General features: G+C 43.2%; 1 protein-coding gene across 5 annotated transcripts in view; it reads right to left on the bottom strand.

The window, feature by feature from the left end:
* LOC144136459 (thrombospondin type-1 domain-containing protein 7A-like) overlaps nt 1–16219 on the bottom strand; it is a 493908-nt gene that overhangs the window by 110377 nt on the left and 367312 nt on the right. For all 5 annotated transcript variants that reach the window (XM_077668802.1, XM_077668803.1, XM_077668801.1 and 2 more), the window contains one exon: nt 5058–5414. In XM_077668802.1, coding sequence (XP_077524928.1) covers nt 5058–5414 — 357 coding nt within the window. The remainder of the gene's footprint in view (nt 1–5057; nt 5415–16219) is intronic.

Raw genomic sequence — 16219 nt, 5'->3', positions numbered from 1 at the left:
TGCGTGCTTTCTTTAACCTAATTTCAAGCCCTTTCGTTGCTTTCGTAGTTTTGACCCGTACTTACTACTACATACTTTTCGTACTGCCTAGCGTTAGCATGTTAGACGGATGCATTTCGCATGCAAAAGAAAAAAATAAGTGCAATGAGAGAAAAAAAAAACACCATGCCTGAAATGAAGATTTTTATTTAGCGAAAGAAGGTGATATTGTTGTTGCGAGGCACAACACACACATCTCAGCACGAATTTCACAGTAACATCGACCCACACGGGGTGAGATACTGAGTTTACTAGACGGAGGTTACTAGACACGACGCGATCAAGTAAGAAGTTGAATTAGTGAAATGGCAAGAGGCAGATAATTAATTAATGCGGCAGAATACTGAGCCTTTCGCATTACTATAGGCTGAGTTAATGGTGCGTGTCCGGTAAATACGGGACCTACGTTCCTGCGGTGCCCTGAAGTTCAGCCCTGCATCTGCGGTCACCAGAACTGAATGAAAGCACAGTCGCCCAGAATTCTCCGCGTCCAGGTTTCATAATTAGTGGAGGCGGACGGGGAGAGAGGAAACAAACTCCAGTCAGAGCTAATTAAGCTGTGGTTCTCAGACCTTGTACTCTTTCAAACACATTAGTTGCGGCGTTGAAAAAAAAAAACTTACACGAACAGAGACGATGGTTGCTATGGATATAAGTTGGGCTAGCGTTATTATCTCTCGAATACAACTGTGGCATACGCTCCATCTGAGTGTACCGCAAGGTGTTGTTCACCGCCGGGAAACCCGTGTCTGATGCACTCAAACCTATTCTTAATCTTCACTATTTGCTGCCATACTTGGCCCAGATAGATGTATTCCTTTAGAGCTTCCACTATCTCAATAATTATCGTAAACTGATGTTTGCATCACAGCTGAGTGCTGATCACTTTAGTTTTCTTCATATGAATTTTGAAGCCTCCCATTGCTATCTGTGTGGTTAGATCCTCCGTTACGCGTTGCAATTGATCCGCCTGCATAACTAATCAGGGGGATATCACAAGCAAAGCGGGACCCGTTCAATTATTTCACCCGCAGGTATTATCAATTAAACCCTTCGAATATCAGCAGAAAATTTGCAGCAAATTGCAGCGGAGTTATTAGCAGATTACGCTTGACAGCTTTATGATTGGTTTTCTAACACTTTCAATGGAGGACTATGACCAGTGGGGATACCGAATAGATACTTGCTCTGCATATTAACACACCCTTCCTCCAACTTTAGGGTGCCCACTTTTTATGACTGCTGATGTTCAATTATGAATAAACTCTCATTTGGTAAGTGATTAATCTATCTGTAATGTCCTCCTAAGCGATGACAAGGAAAGCACTTTTGGCGTTTTTTATTGTACGCTAAATTATAGTCTGGCTTTGCGCGGGGCGACGAAGTGCTGGGTTTCGGGTCGGTTTTAGCCATCTGGCAATTCTTAACGCCCGCGCAAATTTCCTTTCTGCCAAAATAGGCTAGCCGCGAAGGGAAATCGAACCCGTAATCTCGTGCTAGGTAGCAGAACGCCACAGCTGCTCACTCGGGTGACAGGTCCGGAAGCGCGCAGAAAGCTTTTAACAAAATTGTCTTAAGCGCAATCGCGACTCTGGGAGAGGAAGACAGAAACAGCCGAGAGCTCAGCTCCAGAAAAACTCATTCACAGAAAAAAGCGTTCACAATCTATACTGAATTCGGAAACTCTCAGCTGTGTTTTCTTAATAATAAAGATTAAAAGCGGCCTGTTGAGGCTTATTTTAAACGAAGAAACTCCGTATGTATCTTTTCCTATCGCGGCGAAAGAAATGAAGTGAGTGACATCCACCGTTATTTTAGCTGTGAATCTTGCGGCGAGATTTGTCGTACACTAAGTTCCGTGGAAATTTGCTCATAGAAGTGATGTCACGTGCCTTTTAGCAAGTTCCAGAACCTGTTACGCCAGCTGGGGTTATTTTTGGCGTCGAGTTCTACCAAGTCTGGACAGACACAGCAACGCAATATCAGTTTCTGGAGATGCGATCATTTCTCGGGCATTAAGAGCCAAGAAACTCGAATACTTTTACAAGGAGTTTTACACTGAAAATTTTTACATATTTCTTTGAAAAAATATGAAGGTGAAGCAAAAGTTAATTTCTGTGTACCATCAGAGCTGAAATCTTTTCCCGCCTGCATGAATAAATAAAAGCGTTTGAATCGCAAGGAAAGCAACGTTGGCTGATTTAGTAATCAGTGCTTTTTTGGGGTTTTTTCGAGTCTCTTAACCACCGCTGACGTTTATTTTAGACACAAGGCTTCTACTTTGCATGGATCAATCAACATATTTTTATTAGTTCTCGTGTTGCTCTCCCAGTCAAAAGCAAAAGCGCTCCAACATATTTTCCGGAAGGGGAGTATTAATGTACAGTCGCGGCCTTCGTAATACGGCGGATGCTTCGGCGAATAAATTCGCCTGACGTGAAATTAAGGAGGCACTGCATACATAGGCTAGCCAGTGGCGTTAGTGCGCTCACCTATAAACGCAGAACATTTTGATATCCTTTTTGTGGAACGCCTGAGAAACGCTCAAACGGCAAAGCGTGCTCCACAATATTTCTGCCGAACCTGTACAAGGGGAGGTGAGCGTTCTCGTTAAGAGAGCAAGTGAGGCATGCGCATTACCCCATCTTTATATAGCTGTAGGGCGGAAATCAGCCGCATGTATTTTTTGGTAAGCAACGAATGAAAAAAAATGTCGTGTGTTGCGTTATTCTAAAATATTCAAAAATAGCACAAGAACCTGATTAGGCGAGACACTTATACCTTTATTGCGTTCTTTTCAAGATGAGCTTTCACTGCTGCATGCGGAGCATATTGCAAAAACAATAAAAAGAGATTCTTCTGACATTTCGCCGACGACGTCGTATCATTACTGAAGCAGATTGGATGAGGGTTGCGATGTTTTCGATTATTTCCGCTCAGCTAACAGCCGAGTTCCTCGGTAAGTTGGGAGCGGAAAAAGTCCCAGCTCAAAAACAGCCGCACAGGTACGAATAAAATAAAATGCGAATTTATAAATATCGATACATACAAGGAGGGTTTATAAACAAGATATGAAGTTTAGCGGGAACCGCAAGTTATCAGACACAAAACACACATATTTTTAACATCTCGCAAAAAAAAAAACATGGGAAAAAGCCTTTGCTGAACGTTGGGCGTCTGATTTCTGACTAAATATAATAGCTATTAACTGAACCCAATTTTCTTTTTAGACTACTTCGGGATGGAAGAACTTAGGCGTGATTTCCATGGCCGCAAAATTCCTGCCGGCAGCGTTTCCAGCCATGACTGCGGGAGGAGAGAGGAGAAGGACTTTAAAGGAACAGGAGAGGTCTGCCCTGTTGTCGGCCTGGCATGCTTCTAGGCTATGACTGCGCGATATTTTCAGACATTACACCTCGAGAATTTTCTCTAAAATTATACAAGAAGGCAGGCACCTGAAAAGCGTAAACATCCCTAATTTCACGCAACTGCGCAAATGCTATTCGTAACGTTTAAATATCGAGCGCTCGTAGTAACACAGTCAATGATCATGGTGAGACGGAGAGGCAGCAATTCCATATTGCTTGAAAAAACGAAATGGATGCAATTGACAGAAAGGAGCGAAGATGACCAAACAAGCGCTACACTAACAACTAAGTCAACTCAGAAAAAAGTTTTCCTTTTCTTCGTTCAAGTATATCTGATATCAATATGGTTCTTGAGGTTGCCTTGCCAGACATTCAACTATTCTTCTGTCTGTATGTGAGTAAATGACACAGCACTTTACAGAGCGACTTCCGCTTTGCTTTTTGCTCATGTCTTTTTTGTGGTTATGTTGGCGAAGTGTTCTAGTAAAGCAATAAGAGGAAATAAGACCTCGAGGAAAACAGCTGAAATTAAAAATAAAAATGAAAATGTAGAGTTAAGCATTTTGTTCAACACGCAATCTGAAGCAATACTAAAGCAACCATTGCTCGGCTCGTAGTTGCGAAGGCACTGTCTAGTATGTTTAAAAAAAACCTATGTTCAAAGCGAGTGGTTCCAGCACCTTGCAGTAAAATCTAACCTTAATAATGGGTTTGTTTTTGGCCAGGAATATGTAGGAGAGTTTTTTGAAACAGTTGTCCAGGACTATTTTGTCTTAAAAATACAACCAAAGAAATGTAGCAAAATATGAAAGAAAAATTATAAAAAAACATGGGGAGAAATGTGTGCCTTAATGGTCTATGATATGAATCTGTGACTCCCGAACTAAATAAGGAAAACATGAACTAAACAAAAAAACAATACAATGACTTGAAAAGAAGGGAAGCGCATATCATAAATCGCATTTAGACTAAGTGCATTTCTATAATGTCGTTTGCCTTTAATTTCCTTCGTAAATTTTTGATTGAGAAAGTGTGACAAAAACATGAAACTAAACACACTCCAAAAATACCACAAAAATAAAGAAAATAAACTCTCCGATGGCGGTAAATATTTTCGCCTCGACCACTGTTTAAATCGATAAAGAGTAGAGGTAGAAGTGAATTACTGCTATGAATGCAGAGGTAAAGAAATAAAAAAAAATATTCTAGACCGCGACAAAGCCAACGGAGGCAAAGTCTAAAGTTCATCTCGTTATTTAAATCATACCTCTCTTATGGCGAGCAGCACAGAACATTGCGACACGTAGCCAAAGAGACTACGCGGAGGCCCTTACTCTCTATTGCTCAAAATGTGTCCACTGTCGGCGGCAGGCGCCATCGTAACAAACCACAAAAACTGTGCCTCTCTTCGGTAATGCGTGTTACAAACCAAGTAAAAACGTAGATATCAACCCGCGAAAAAGTTTTTGCTAACGGCGCAGCTAGAATATCTTGCAAAGAGCATGTAATCCGATAATATCAAGATTAAGAGGGCAAGCAACGTCACTGCGATAAAGTATAGCTCACACATGCTGGCGCACTGAGTTTCGCAATAACGAAGTTTGCGCCGAGCTGGTTTTCGTAATAAACGCCGTGACACGGTCCACTCACCCGGGTAATACTTGATGAGGATGTCTCCGGCAGCGGCCGTGTGGTTGTCGGCGGTGTGGCCAGTGCCGTCCATCGTGGGATGAATGGGCTCGCAGCGCGCCAACAGCGTTCCCGCGCCGCCAGAACTGCTACCAGAACTAGCACCACTGATGCCGCCGCTGGCGCCACCGGACGGCGAAGAGGAGGACGACGACGAGGGATGCTCGGGCCGAGGGAGCGCAGGCGCGGCGGCTGCGGGCCCGACAAACACTGGCACCGTGCCGCGCAGGCACGAGCACTGGCCCGTCAGGGGATCGCAGCGCGCCCCGGCGGGGCAACCCGGCACACAGGGACGCGGGCGGCCCGCGCAGCCGCCGCCTGCCAGTGTCAAGAAAAAAAAAAGAGAAAGAGGAGGGAACGGAAGAAAGTTTAGAGGTGGCGTTGCAACCATTTTTCTTTCGGGCTAAACTTCAACAGCTAAATTTAAGTTTCGAATTTTTGCTTGTCGAGAAAGAGGCCGCGAGAAAAATACTTGAGTAAGAATAAGAGAATTTTTTTTTACGTTCGTATACTTTGATAACTTAAAAGCCTAACGCAAACAGACGTGGGCTGAAATTTTAGGCCCACAAACGTTTTTGTTGCGCTACGACTTTTAGTTACGGTGTTCAGGATGCCAAACTTTCCGCAGTGGCGAACTGCTGTTCGCGATGTCTTCAACTATAAAACGATGAGATAAAGAGAGAGAACTGTTGCGCTTTTCTTACGCTTAGGGATAACTTGTTGCTGAAAGAGTTGGCTCTGCATAAACAATGTGTTGGCAGCACGAAAACAAAACGCGAAACTTCAAGAGGCGACTCCAAGCGCTGAACAGCAGGCAACAGCTGCTTCATTGCCTTGGTAAGTTATAGTTTAGTCGGTTTAGGAGGTGCGAACACACTTGCATCACGACCAGAAAGTTTCTCCTTTCTGTCCGGCGCAGCACATTAAGTTTTGACCATCTACAGTGACGACACGTAATTGGCAACAAGCGGAACCTAGAGAGAATCGTCAGTTACGCAAATGACTGTAGTTCTACGGAAAATGACTGCCTATTCATTACTATAATCACGAAGCAACAGCAGAAATCTCGGCATACAGTGCTTTTGCAGAAGAACCGACAACTGAGCTAGTTGGTGCATCTTTAAGCCGTGGTATAGGAGTGTATTAATACCTGTGTTTTTTCCAATAAACTTTAGTTGTTAGTCAGCGCTTGTCCGTCTTCTTCTGTCTTCTCTGTGTCTGTCGTCGCTGCGCTGTTTTTACCACGGCTTAAAGTGCTTTTGCATGTGCAAAGATTTGGCTTTTATTTCGTTTAGATAAAAAAGAACTGACACACGTTTACTAGCGTAGTCATCTGTTTTTATGTACAGGAACTTTTTTCCCGTTAGCTGATAATGAACCGCTTTTCATCGTTATCTAGCATATCAGTTTTGCGTCATTCATCTTCCCATTGACGGAATTTTGTGGCGATAGTATTCGTTCGCTAGTTTCCGTCTTATGTTACCAATCCAAGTGATTTAGCCCTCTTTTAACAATTCCTCAGGCCTGTTATTCTATCTGGGCCGAAAGTGGGTTTTGAACGTCAACTTGAACAAAGCCTGGACCAGTGCGAGAACGCAATGCAATGCCTGTAGAATATATAGTAGTTTCTGTGGCATAAAAACCTCACAACTTCCCAAATTATCCAACAGAAAATTCAAAATATAATGCACTTGAATATAGATATGTATACAAAAATAATGCATTGCCAAGAGTAGTCTACGTGATTTTATTTTGTAAACTTGTTCGCATTCTCGCGGATTTCAGTGTGTTCGCTGGTCGCCTTTTTTATATTGCAAACTCGCTATGCATTCAAGTGGGGAAGCGTGGGTGCACAGAAAGAAAACCTTGTTTAAAATACCCATCAGAATGCCAAGATGACAAACAAATATCTCAATTTCAATCAAAGACCAAACTTCGGATAACCACGGCATCTACCGGGATGTACTCGGTTCAGTCAAGCCTGAGAAGAAATTTTATCAGCCAGGTGCTGCCCGTAATTTCTTGTGCAGTTAATTTGTTTACGTAACTGAATGTCTTCTAGAGGGATGCTTGCTAGTAAAGCGACCGATCTGACCTGTCCGTTTGAGCGAAGATCGTAGTCAATCAACGCGTGAAGGAATAAAAAAAAGTCATTAAAAACAAAACACTCAAGGCCACAAGCATGACGATAGTGTTAAACAATATTTCGGGTTAATTCTTCGCATCGCTTGACATCGAGATCCAGTCTCTAAATACTACACTGTCTTGCTGCTTAGATATCGCGCCATAGACTAAGCGTGAGAAACTGGGAGCACTATGTGTTATTAGGTCCTTGTAAGCGCAATGCATTGATAATGAACGATGGCGAATTTGTGAGAGGGACAGCCGACTGGCACCGCCATGTTCTTCGAAGTGAAGCGAATTTGGGGAGAGAAGTGCAAAAAAAAATTGCGTTAACTTTAAACTCAAACTAATGGTGCTAAGTACGCCTTGAGTTCTACTATGACATTCGAAACTCTTTGGGGAACAAGTTGATTTTAGGCTCCTTTTTATGAAACCTTCTATTGGTGCTATAACGCATAATAACAAAAGCCAACGCGCAGTTCACACCAGGCGCAAGCTCAGAGACACTCAGGTCCCAAAGCATTCTACTGAATGGAGCATATGGCTGAACCTGTAGACGTGGCGTAATCGAGTAAAGACCTGATATACTTAAAACGCTTTCCCTCTCTATAAATCAAGGTAGCGGTGCTTCCCCTGCAAACACAAAACCTACGTTCCTGCCGCAGACTGCGGTTCGGTAAAATTCCATGACTTCCAGTACTGAACCTTAATGTAGTCGTTTGGAATTATCGGTGTCCAGACGTTTTAATTAGCCGGGACGAACTAGGCGAGGAAAAACAGACCCTGGTCAGAGTTAATTAGGTAGAGTGCTCGACTCTGGCTGGGACACCTAAGAATAAAGCCACTCGGGCGGTGTTCATTGCCGTCAAAATCACTATTCCTTATCAAGATCGCAATTGTGGTTCAAGGTTAAGATAAATATTCATATCACTTACAAAAAAGGCATGCAAAAACAGGGACGCTAGTAACTAAGTGCCGAGTAAGTTAGGCTTAGCAGCCGTTATCTAGAATAATAACAAAAAAGGTAAATTTGAATGTACGTGAGGCCTTCCTAAGTGGAGCGTTATGACCTGTCAAACCACAAAACGGGTTAAGCTTTGTGTATCACACGTTGTGAGGCGCGCACGAGGAGAGTGCTAAACTAAAGTAACTCAAACGTGGGGGTTGCCTTTTAAGGAGTTTCACCAAGTTCTAGCATTAGTAAAGATATACATTCCCCACATGAAACTGGAGGCACTATTTCCAGTGTAAAAGCACTTTTTCTGTTGAATTTCCAGCTAGAGTGGATGGAAATTCCACTTTCATTTCCAATTCTGGCTGAAAATGGAAGTTTTTCAGCTGGAGCTAGCTGGCAAAAGAAATTTTACAGCCGGAAGAAAGAAATATTCCATCTGGGCATGATTTCCAGTTCTATAATCCGGCTGAAATGGCACTTTTCAGCTCCATAATCCAGCAGGTAATGGAAACATTTTCATCTGGGTTTGCTTGGTAATATCTAGACGCAGTCAGGAACATACAGTAATCAGGCACGAATCAGTACTGATGGGCATAATCGGAAGCGCAGCATATGCACGATTAATAAAATTGTCGGCTAATGTCCCTGCGTTTTAAAGGTGGCACTTTGGGAAGTGTACCAAACTATTTATAGGTTCAATGCAGCTTGGAGAAGCTTGGTCGATGAGCGAATACTCCTAATAATTGAACTGAGAAATATGTTTCATCGAGGAAAGCAAAGTTAAATCTAAATTATTATAGAAGGAAAACGAAGGCCTAACGTGGTACCTTTCACCAGAACAGATTGAAAGTGTTTTAGAAGAGCGAAAGCGTATACAGCGCAGGAAGTAGATATACAATTATTTAAATGTAGCACTAAATAATTGTAATAATATATTGCTTCCAGAAGTAACTACACTATCGGGGTGCTTTTTATTTCTTCTGCTTGCCACTAAAAATTCCTCCTTATCGCTTTGTATCGTTAAAACACTTCGCAGCATATGTGGATCGCTGCTATATATTTGCGATTCAGAAGATAACTTTCCCATATTTATCAGCCTATTCTCCGCATATCCGGGTTTTGAACATATTGACTCGCGTATATTTTTGGCTATTACCGGTCCGCTTTATTCTATTTTACAAATATTTTCTGCTTCATATTAATACTCGCTATGTTAGGTTGCAGGTTCAACTCCTTTATATTTCCTCTGACACGTTGAGTAATATTTTATGGCGTATTTTCTCTGCCTCTGGGGCCTAGTGGAGTGAAAATATTAGGAGTCCTGCAACTGTAGTTATCAAACAGCTTCCAAACGTGTGGTTAAGAAAAAATCATTGATTTCTTATCACTAAAGCTGTATTCTAGTTTCATGATTGGAGGAGTACAAAACTTATTCTTGTTCACAAAATAGACTGCGCTTTCACCTTGCCACGCACTGCTTCCGAAACTGTACTTCTTAAATTGACTTCCTTTGTGAGCTGAGTATTAAAGTTCGCATTTAAGGTACCGACCCGTGAGAAGCAAACTTTTTGTTACAAAAGTTTGAACTGCGTCAAAGCCAACGTGGAAAGGTGAAAGGCTAAAGAGCTGAGCCGACAGTATGTGTTGACGCTAGCGCTAAGCACTTGATCGCGAGAAAGACATTTAGGCTGAGAGGTTTGGCTTTCCGCTCAACTTAAAAGCAGCAGACAGGATGACAAGGGGATGTCCTGCAGATACTACTAATAGTCTTAAAGCAAAGGCAACTGTTCATTCGTGACACCTATCACGCGACACTATGGGGACACGCCACTTAAGGATATCCACCAGCCAAAAGGGATGATGTGTGTTAAAATGGTGATTTCAGGACCTCTCGAAGTGCTCTTAGAGGCGTGTGCGGCCTTGGATAACACCCTAATAAGTGCTATAAGTGCTGAAAATAACGTCTAGATGAACGTCTTCAGGAAACGTCAAGCATCTCATCGCAAAGCTTGAATTCAGCCATTGTCCGTACTGTGATTTCGGGAGGGAGGACTTACGAGAGCATGTTCTACACCCTTATTCACCTCCGAAAAGCGTGTCAGAACTACGTCGGCTACAGCCTTTTCGTGTCTAGAGCGTATTATAGTAGTGCTATCATTGCTCAAAGTCTTCGTCGTCTCACCACAAATCAATTTATATAGAAATAAAGCGGGCACCAGATTTCGTGTGGCTCCTCGACAGAGATATCTTTCTGCTCATTGGGAAGCGTTAATCCGAAGAAAAATTGACCGACGATTACGATAGTCGGTAATGCGAAATTTGAGCGAAGCTCTTCACACGTCACCTGCCACCGGTGGCAGGTGGCGTTTCGCTCTTATACATTGAAATCCAGCAACACTGACCACGCCAACGAATACTCCGACGCCGACTACAAGACGGAACGTAGGAACGGGTTTCTAATAGCTGCGCTCTAAAACTTTTATTTGCATTTACTGCATCATTGCACATGACGACGCTAGTTCGACTGCGGTCCGCTTTCGACAACCGAAGCAGGTCAAGGTCCGTTATCAGTACTTTGCAGGAGGCCATACCCAAAGTCCGCTAAACGCTACACATCGACCAACGAAACCGGGACAACCCTGAACGTGCTGATATCCGGCAATCAGCCTAAGAGGGAAGCGCACTTGACCGCTGTTGGAGCGTTCGAAGGAAGAAAGGACGGGAAACAACGGCGGCGTCTCTTTCCTAGGCTCAGTGACCCGTTGAGCGTGTACTCGCCCCCTGGACAAAGGAAGCGGAGAACCAAAAGAGCGCTCGCATTGAGCGAACAAGAAAAGCAAACGAAATGTAAAGCCCAGATTATAGCTTCTACTGCTAAAGAGCCACTGCGAAGATGCGCGCTTTGTTTTCTCAGCCTAACAAGAGTTTCGGGCGCTTCTGAAACCGAGGATGCAAGTGGAAAAGAGGGTTGATATCCTTTTATCTTTGCTTCGCTGGCCGCCCGAGGAGATGAAGTTTTTTTCGGGAGGACCACTCATAAAGCGCTGACGGAGCCAAGTGACTCTCAGTGAGGTCGCTCGCCCGCCTGGCTGTGCAATGAGCCAAGCAGTCCTCTTTGGGTACTGCTACGGCCTTGGGAAAACACAGGCATGCGTGGGCCAGTCGTGGGCGCCCCCTGAGGGCAGTCTAGCGGAAAAGGGCCTTTTCTGTATTTTTTTTTGTCGGCAAAGCGGTCAACACTCCAGTAGCCGGTTCTGAATCGAAACAACGCTAGAAAGCCTTAAAAGAGTTTTTTTTTTTTTGTTGGCAGAATTGCCCGTAATGCGAATGAGTAGAGCAGTTCTTGTGAGTTTATATTTCCGTGTATGTGCGCAAATATAGACGATGGGCAGTTTTCACATCTAGCGACTGGGTGGCTGCTATTCCAAGGAGGCGTAAAAGCCGTCTCGGGGTGCTTAGCCGAGATTAATTGCCTGTACTAAAAGTAATAAAGTGAAATTGAATTGCTTAAACATGGGCCAGACGGCACACGCCTACTCTGCGATACAAAAAAGAGAAGTAGAAGGCGACGGTTACAAGCTGGAGCTTTTTCTTCTTTTTTTTTTACCGAGCGTTGATGAGATGTTGATGATTAAAACGAGTAATTTCAACGTGGTTGTTTAACGAGCAGCAAACTAGCTGTTCCAACAACACATGAAGCAGGGCTTCAGCGTGGCACCACACACAACAAACGTATTTTCTTTGCAGCGCTGTTTTTTTTTTCAGACAAGCACACAAACAGACATCACAGGACAGAGACCGTGTTGTTATCTCTCTCTCTCTCTCTCTCTCTCTGTGCTCGTCTTAAGAAAGAGTAGTGCTCAATTACTTTTCTAGAAAAAAATGCACCGCCCGTTAGCCCTACAACGTATTTTGTTAAACAGCAGGCTTAGCACCAACAGCATGCTATGGCAGTGTCATCGGTCGCGCAATCACTACTGGAGTACACTTAAGGACTTCCAAATACGCTTCCTACTTCGGTTTGCATTGGCCGGCAGTATCAATACCAGGCACCACAACGAAGACGCCGAGAGCGTCGATGGATAATGTTTACTCAAATTCAACAATCAGCGTCATTCTATAGTGACTTCCGTAATGGTTATCGTAACGAATCCTCTCTCAGTTCATAGACAACCACCGTAGTGGTTTTTACTATTTTTTTTCAGTGAAATGACTTACAGGCGTGCGATGCGAGTTTTAGCTCTTGAGTGTGTGAAAAGCTTTTAAACGGCTCCTAGGCCATTCTCAGCTAATACCAGTTATCTGCGGATTATCTGCGGATAGCATTATGCAAGTTGTCATAGATCAAGATTGCTCTCATACACTACTGAAAGACTATCTTCGCATCGCGGCTTTGAATGGTGGTGGGTTCGATACCCACTGCTGGATGGCTGCCCATCGTTTTTTTTTTTTTCAAATGGTTACAAATTATCTCTCGTTCTTGTGTTCGGTTTCATAATGTGCACGGTTTGGGAGAAAGAAGCCTACATTTTCAAATCCCGTCACTGTGAGCTTCAAAAGGCACTTAAAAGAGGATCCGCTTTTGGTGACATCTCTTGAATGTCGGAAAAAAAAAGGGGTTTATACTTAAGTTTTCGCTATAGCCTTTTCTGCCACTGAGTCGTTTTCTTTGCCCTATCTGTTCGAATGACCATACTAAATTAGTTGTTATACATGCACCAAAGGTGCGCCAAGTAAGCGAGTCACTGCAAAATTAGTACGTATTTACTTATGCCCTCTGAGGGCTCTATAAAATTACAGCGCACAGAAAGGGCGGATTCGTTGTTTGACATGAATGAATTATTGGTCGATCACTTAATTTACTTCGAGTGCAAAGAAGTACGACCGGCGTAAATAAAATACACGTGTCCGTGGTGAACTGCTCTTTTCCCTCTTTAGTTTTTACTCACATACGACCTGATTAAGACGTGACATCAGGGTAACTTTTCAGATAAGATCAAATAACTTCTGCGAGCATCCCACCTTTAGGAAATGCATGTGCAGTACGAAAGCAGAAAATAACAGATGTTGGCAGCGTAATATTTGATGAGCAGATTTACGTGTTTTTCAACGAAGTGGTGCAAACTGCCGTGAGAAATAGAAAAAAAAGATTACACCTCCCTAAAAAGAGCCACATGCAGTCTTATTTACTTGCGTCAGCCTGATGTAGCAGATATTAAGAGATTATTGGGCGCTGAAGCTTGTTATTCTTTTCTATAACAAATTTATACCGAGAACTTTAAAGAACAATTCAAAATTACATTTTGGCAATAAATGCTAGTTAAAATGTATAATCACAGCTGATGCTTATAAAGCATCATGCTATAAAATATAAGATGGCAGCCCAGCTCAGTTCTCCACTTGCATATGTGGTTTTGAGCATCCCACGGCCAGCGCAAAAACCATGCCTTGCGCCGCCTAAGGCCTTAAGTCACTCTCAAACGCCAGTGTCACAAGCCGCTCAAACTTTCCCTGGCTGGCACGTCAGCTGAGCTTTAGGAACGTGCCTGTAAAAGCTGTCTCACAAGTCCTACAGCGTAACTGCGAAGAGAAAGCGTCGAGACGCTAGAAGTTGGCGTCACGTTAGTCCTAAGAGAGGCGCTCTCCTGAGACGGTTCTAAGGCCCCCTTGCTACCCACTTAAGACCTGACAACGTGGCGTATCCGCTCCCATGTTTCGCTGTCCTTGTAGCTTCGCTGCCGGTAAACAAAGCGGCCACGCAGTTGCTCCGCGAAAAGCGCGTAACGGGAGAATCGTGTCAGCTTGGTAGTCAGAGTTTTCTTCGCTCGTGCACACTACAGAAGAGCGCTGTGCGCTAACGGAGCGGCACGCTTTCCGTTTTCACTCGGTTTATTGTGCCGCAGGGTTAAGCCGGATCAGCAGCCCCACAAGTCCACGCTTAAAACACAGAATGTCTCTTTGCAATCGCTTTAATTTTCTCCTGTTCATTTGCATTATTTTTCTCCGTCGCAGCAAGAGTAGCATCTCTGCTCTCGCTTGCATATTCTGATTCAGAATTGTGCAATAACAGACAGAGGGCGGAAAAGGAGCGACTGCAAAAACGCAGCCTGAAGCCCGAACAAAACCCAATTCATAATGTGTATGTGTGTGGGTGAAATAGAAAGATAATAGATAGAAAGAATAGAAAGATAAACGTATTTGGTTGCTAGAGGCATATATATATATATATATATATATATATATATATATATATATATATATATATATATATATATATATATATATATATATATATATATATATATATATATATATATATATATATATATATATATATATATATATATATATATATATATATATATATATATATATATATATATATATATATAGCTGTCAAATCGAAGCATGCATCATATCTTCACTGAGAAGTACATCCAGCGTTTGTGACTAGCCTTACATCGGTATTGAGAAATATCTTCTCCCTGCAAAGTAAAACAAAGCGATAAAGTACACAGCTCCTAACTCCGTCCAATAATATTTCCGACTGTATAAAATAGCTCTCGTTAAAACAAACTTCATTTTTTTTTATCTTTAGAGGCTATGGACGGCGACATTTTACGTGGTAGCAACGTTTTTCCGACTTTCAGTGCGATCGCTCTATATAGAACACTTCCCTCTAAGTAATTCTTTCTGTCAAGACTCGCCATTACATTAAATCAGTCGTTCGTCCTGTGCATGTTTTGTCTTAATCTAAAAAAAATATAATGAACAGAATGGAGAGAAACTGTACGCGGTCCTGTTTATGTTTTAACAAGCACAACAGGTTCAACTTTCGAGGTTACCTGGGGAAGAGAGAAGACTCACATTTTCGGGAATTAAAAACCACAGCGATTTCCGGCTCCTTTTACTTTATCCTAGCAATTTTCTATTTTAAGTACAATAAACCCACGGTAACATGGCACCGAAATGGCATACTCCCTTCTGGTAACGGTGCATTTGCCACAGATATAGAAAGTTTCAAGGCCACTGCAATTTTCCTCGAGAGGATGGTTTGTTGAAATGACAGACGAATGCACACTAGTATTGCTGCACACAGAACCAGGGTATCCTCGCCCATGGAAGCGACTCACTAAACAGTGTTCTCCCAAGGGCAGTCTAATGACTCTCAGCGCAGACGAGCAGCGCGCGCGAGTACGCGGAAAAGGGGCGATTACCGCTGATTTTTTTATTTCCTCGGATACAATTATTGTCTCCCACTCACGCACTGACTCACTCCGAGCCCTGCTCACAAAAACACAAGACAACTCTTGCTTCCGCTCTTCCACGCGTAATCAGACATGAATCATTCTCGCCTCGCAGCTCGCTTGACGCGGGCAGGCCATGGTTTAAGAGGACAGTGCAACGACGCGTAAGACAACAAAATCACATGCTTCACACCATCGCAAGTAACGCGTGGATTCTTCGGAAAGTCGACACAGGAGCGAGCCCGCAAATGGTAGTAAAAGCCCGTAGCTCCGCTTAAAAGCAGCCTGTAACAAAATAGCTGCCTTCCGTCTTGAAGTTCCGGAATTCCGCCAAGCGTTTTTTCGCCGCCGTTCGTCTAAGTGTCTCTGTAACACTTCAGCCTATTTGTAACTTCCCTGACACCGACTAAAGCATGGGTTTATGATAGCGAAGAATCTACAAAAAAGAAGGAGCTTAGAAAACAGCCAGTGCAGTGACACTGACCTTGACTTCCCTTTTGGAGCATCGTATGAAGGCAGTAAATTTAGTTACCGCTTTTGTGTGCGCTGCCATCACTGCGCGCGCGGATGCTCATTCAGCCGAAGGCAATAGGCCGGCATCCATTCCTTAGGCGCCAAGGACAGTGCTGTTCTGTGGGTATAACCCAGCTGAACGTTGAGGTATGGCGTGCTCATGTGCTCGTGTTCCGAGCCGACTAAAACTCAAAAGCGGTCTTCAATCACCAACACAAAAAAAATGTAAAAAAGTGCGGACAACCTTGACGTTGCTTATTTCTTTTGATTGGACTTACTCGACT

Source organism: Amblyomma americanum, chromosome 6 (genome assembly GCF_052857255.1).
Source record: "Amblyomma americanum isolate KBUSLIRL-KWMA chromosome 6, ASM5285725v1, whole genome shotgun sequence".
Lineage (NCBI taxonomy): Eukaryota > Metazoa > Arthropoda > Arachnida > Ixodida > Ixodidae > Amblyomma > Amblyomma americanum.
Note: the sequence above shows the minus strand (reverse complement) of the source record. Positions and strands in the feature narration are given on the sequence as shown.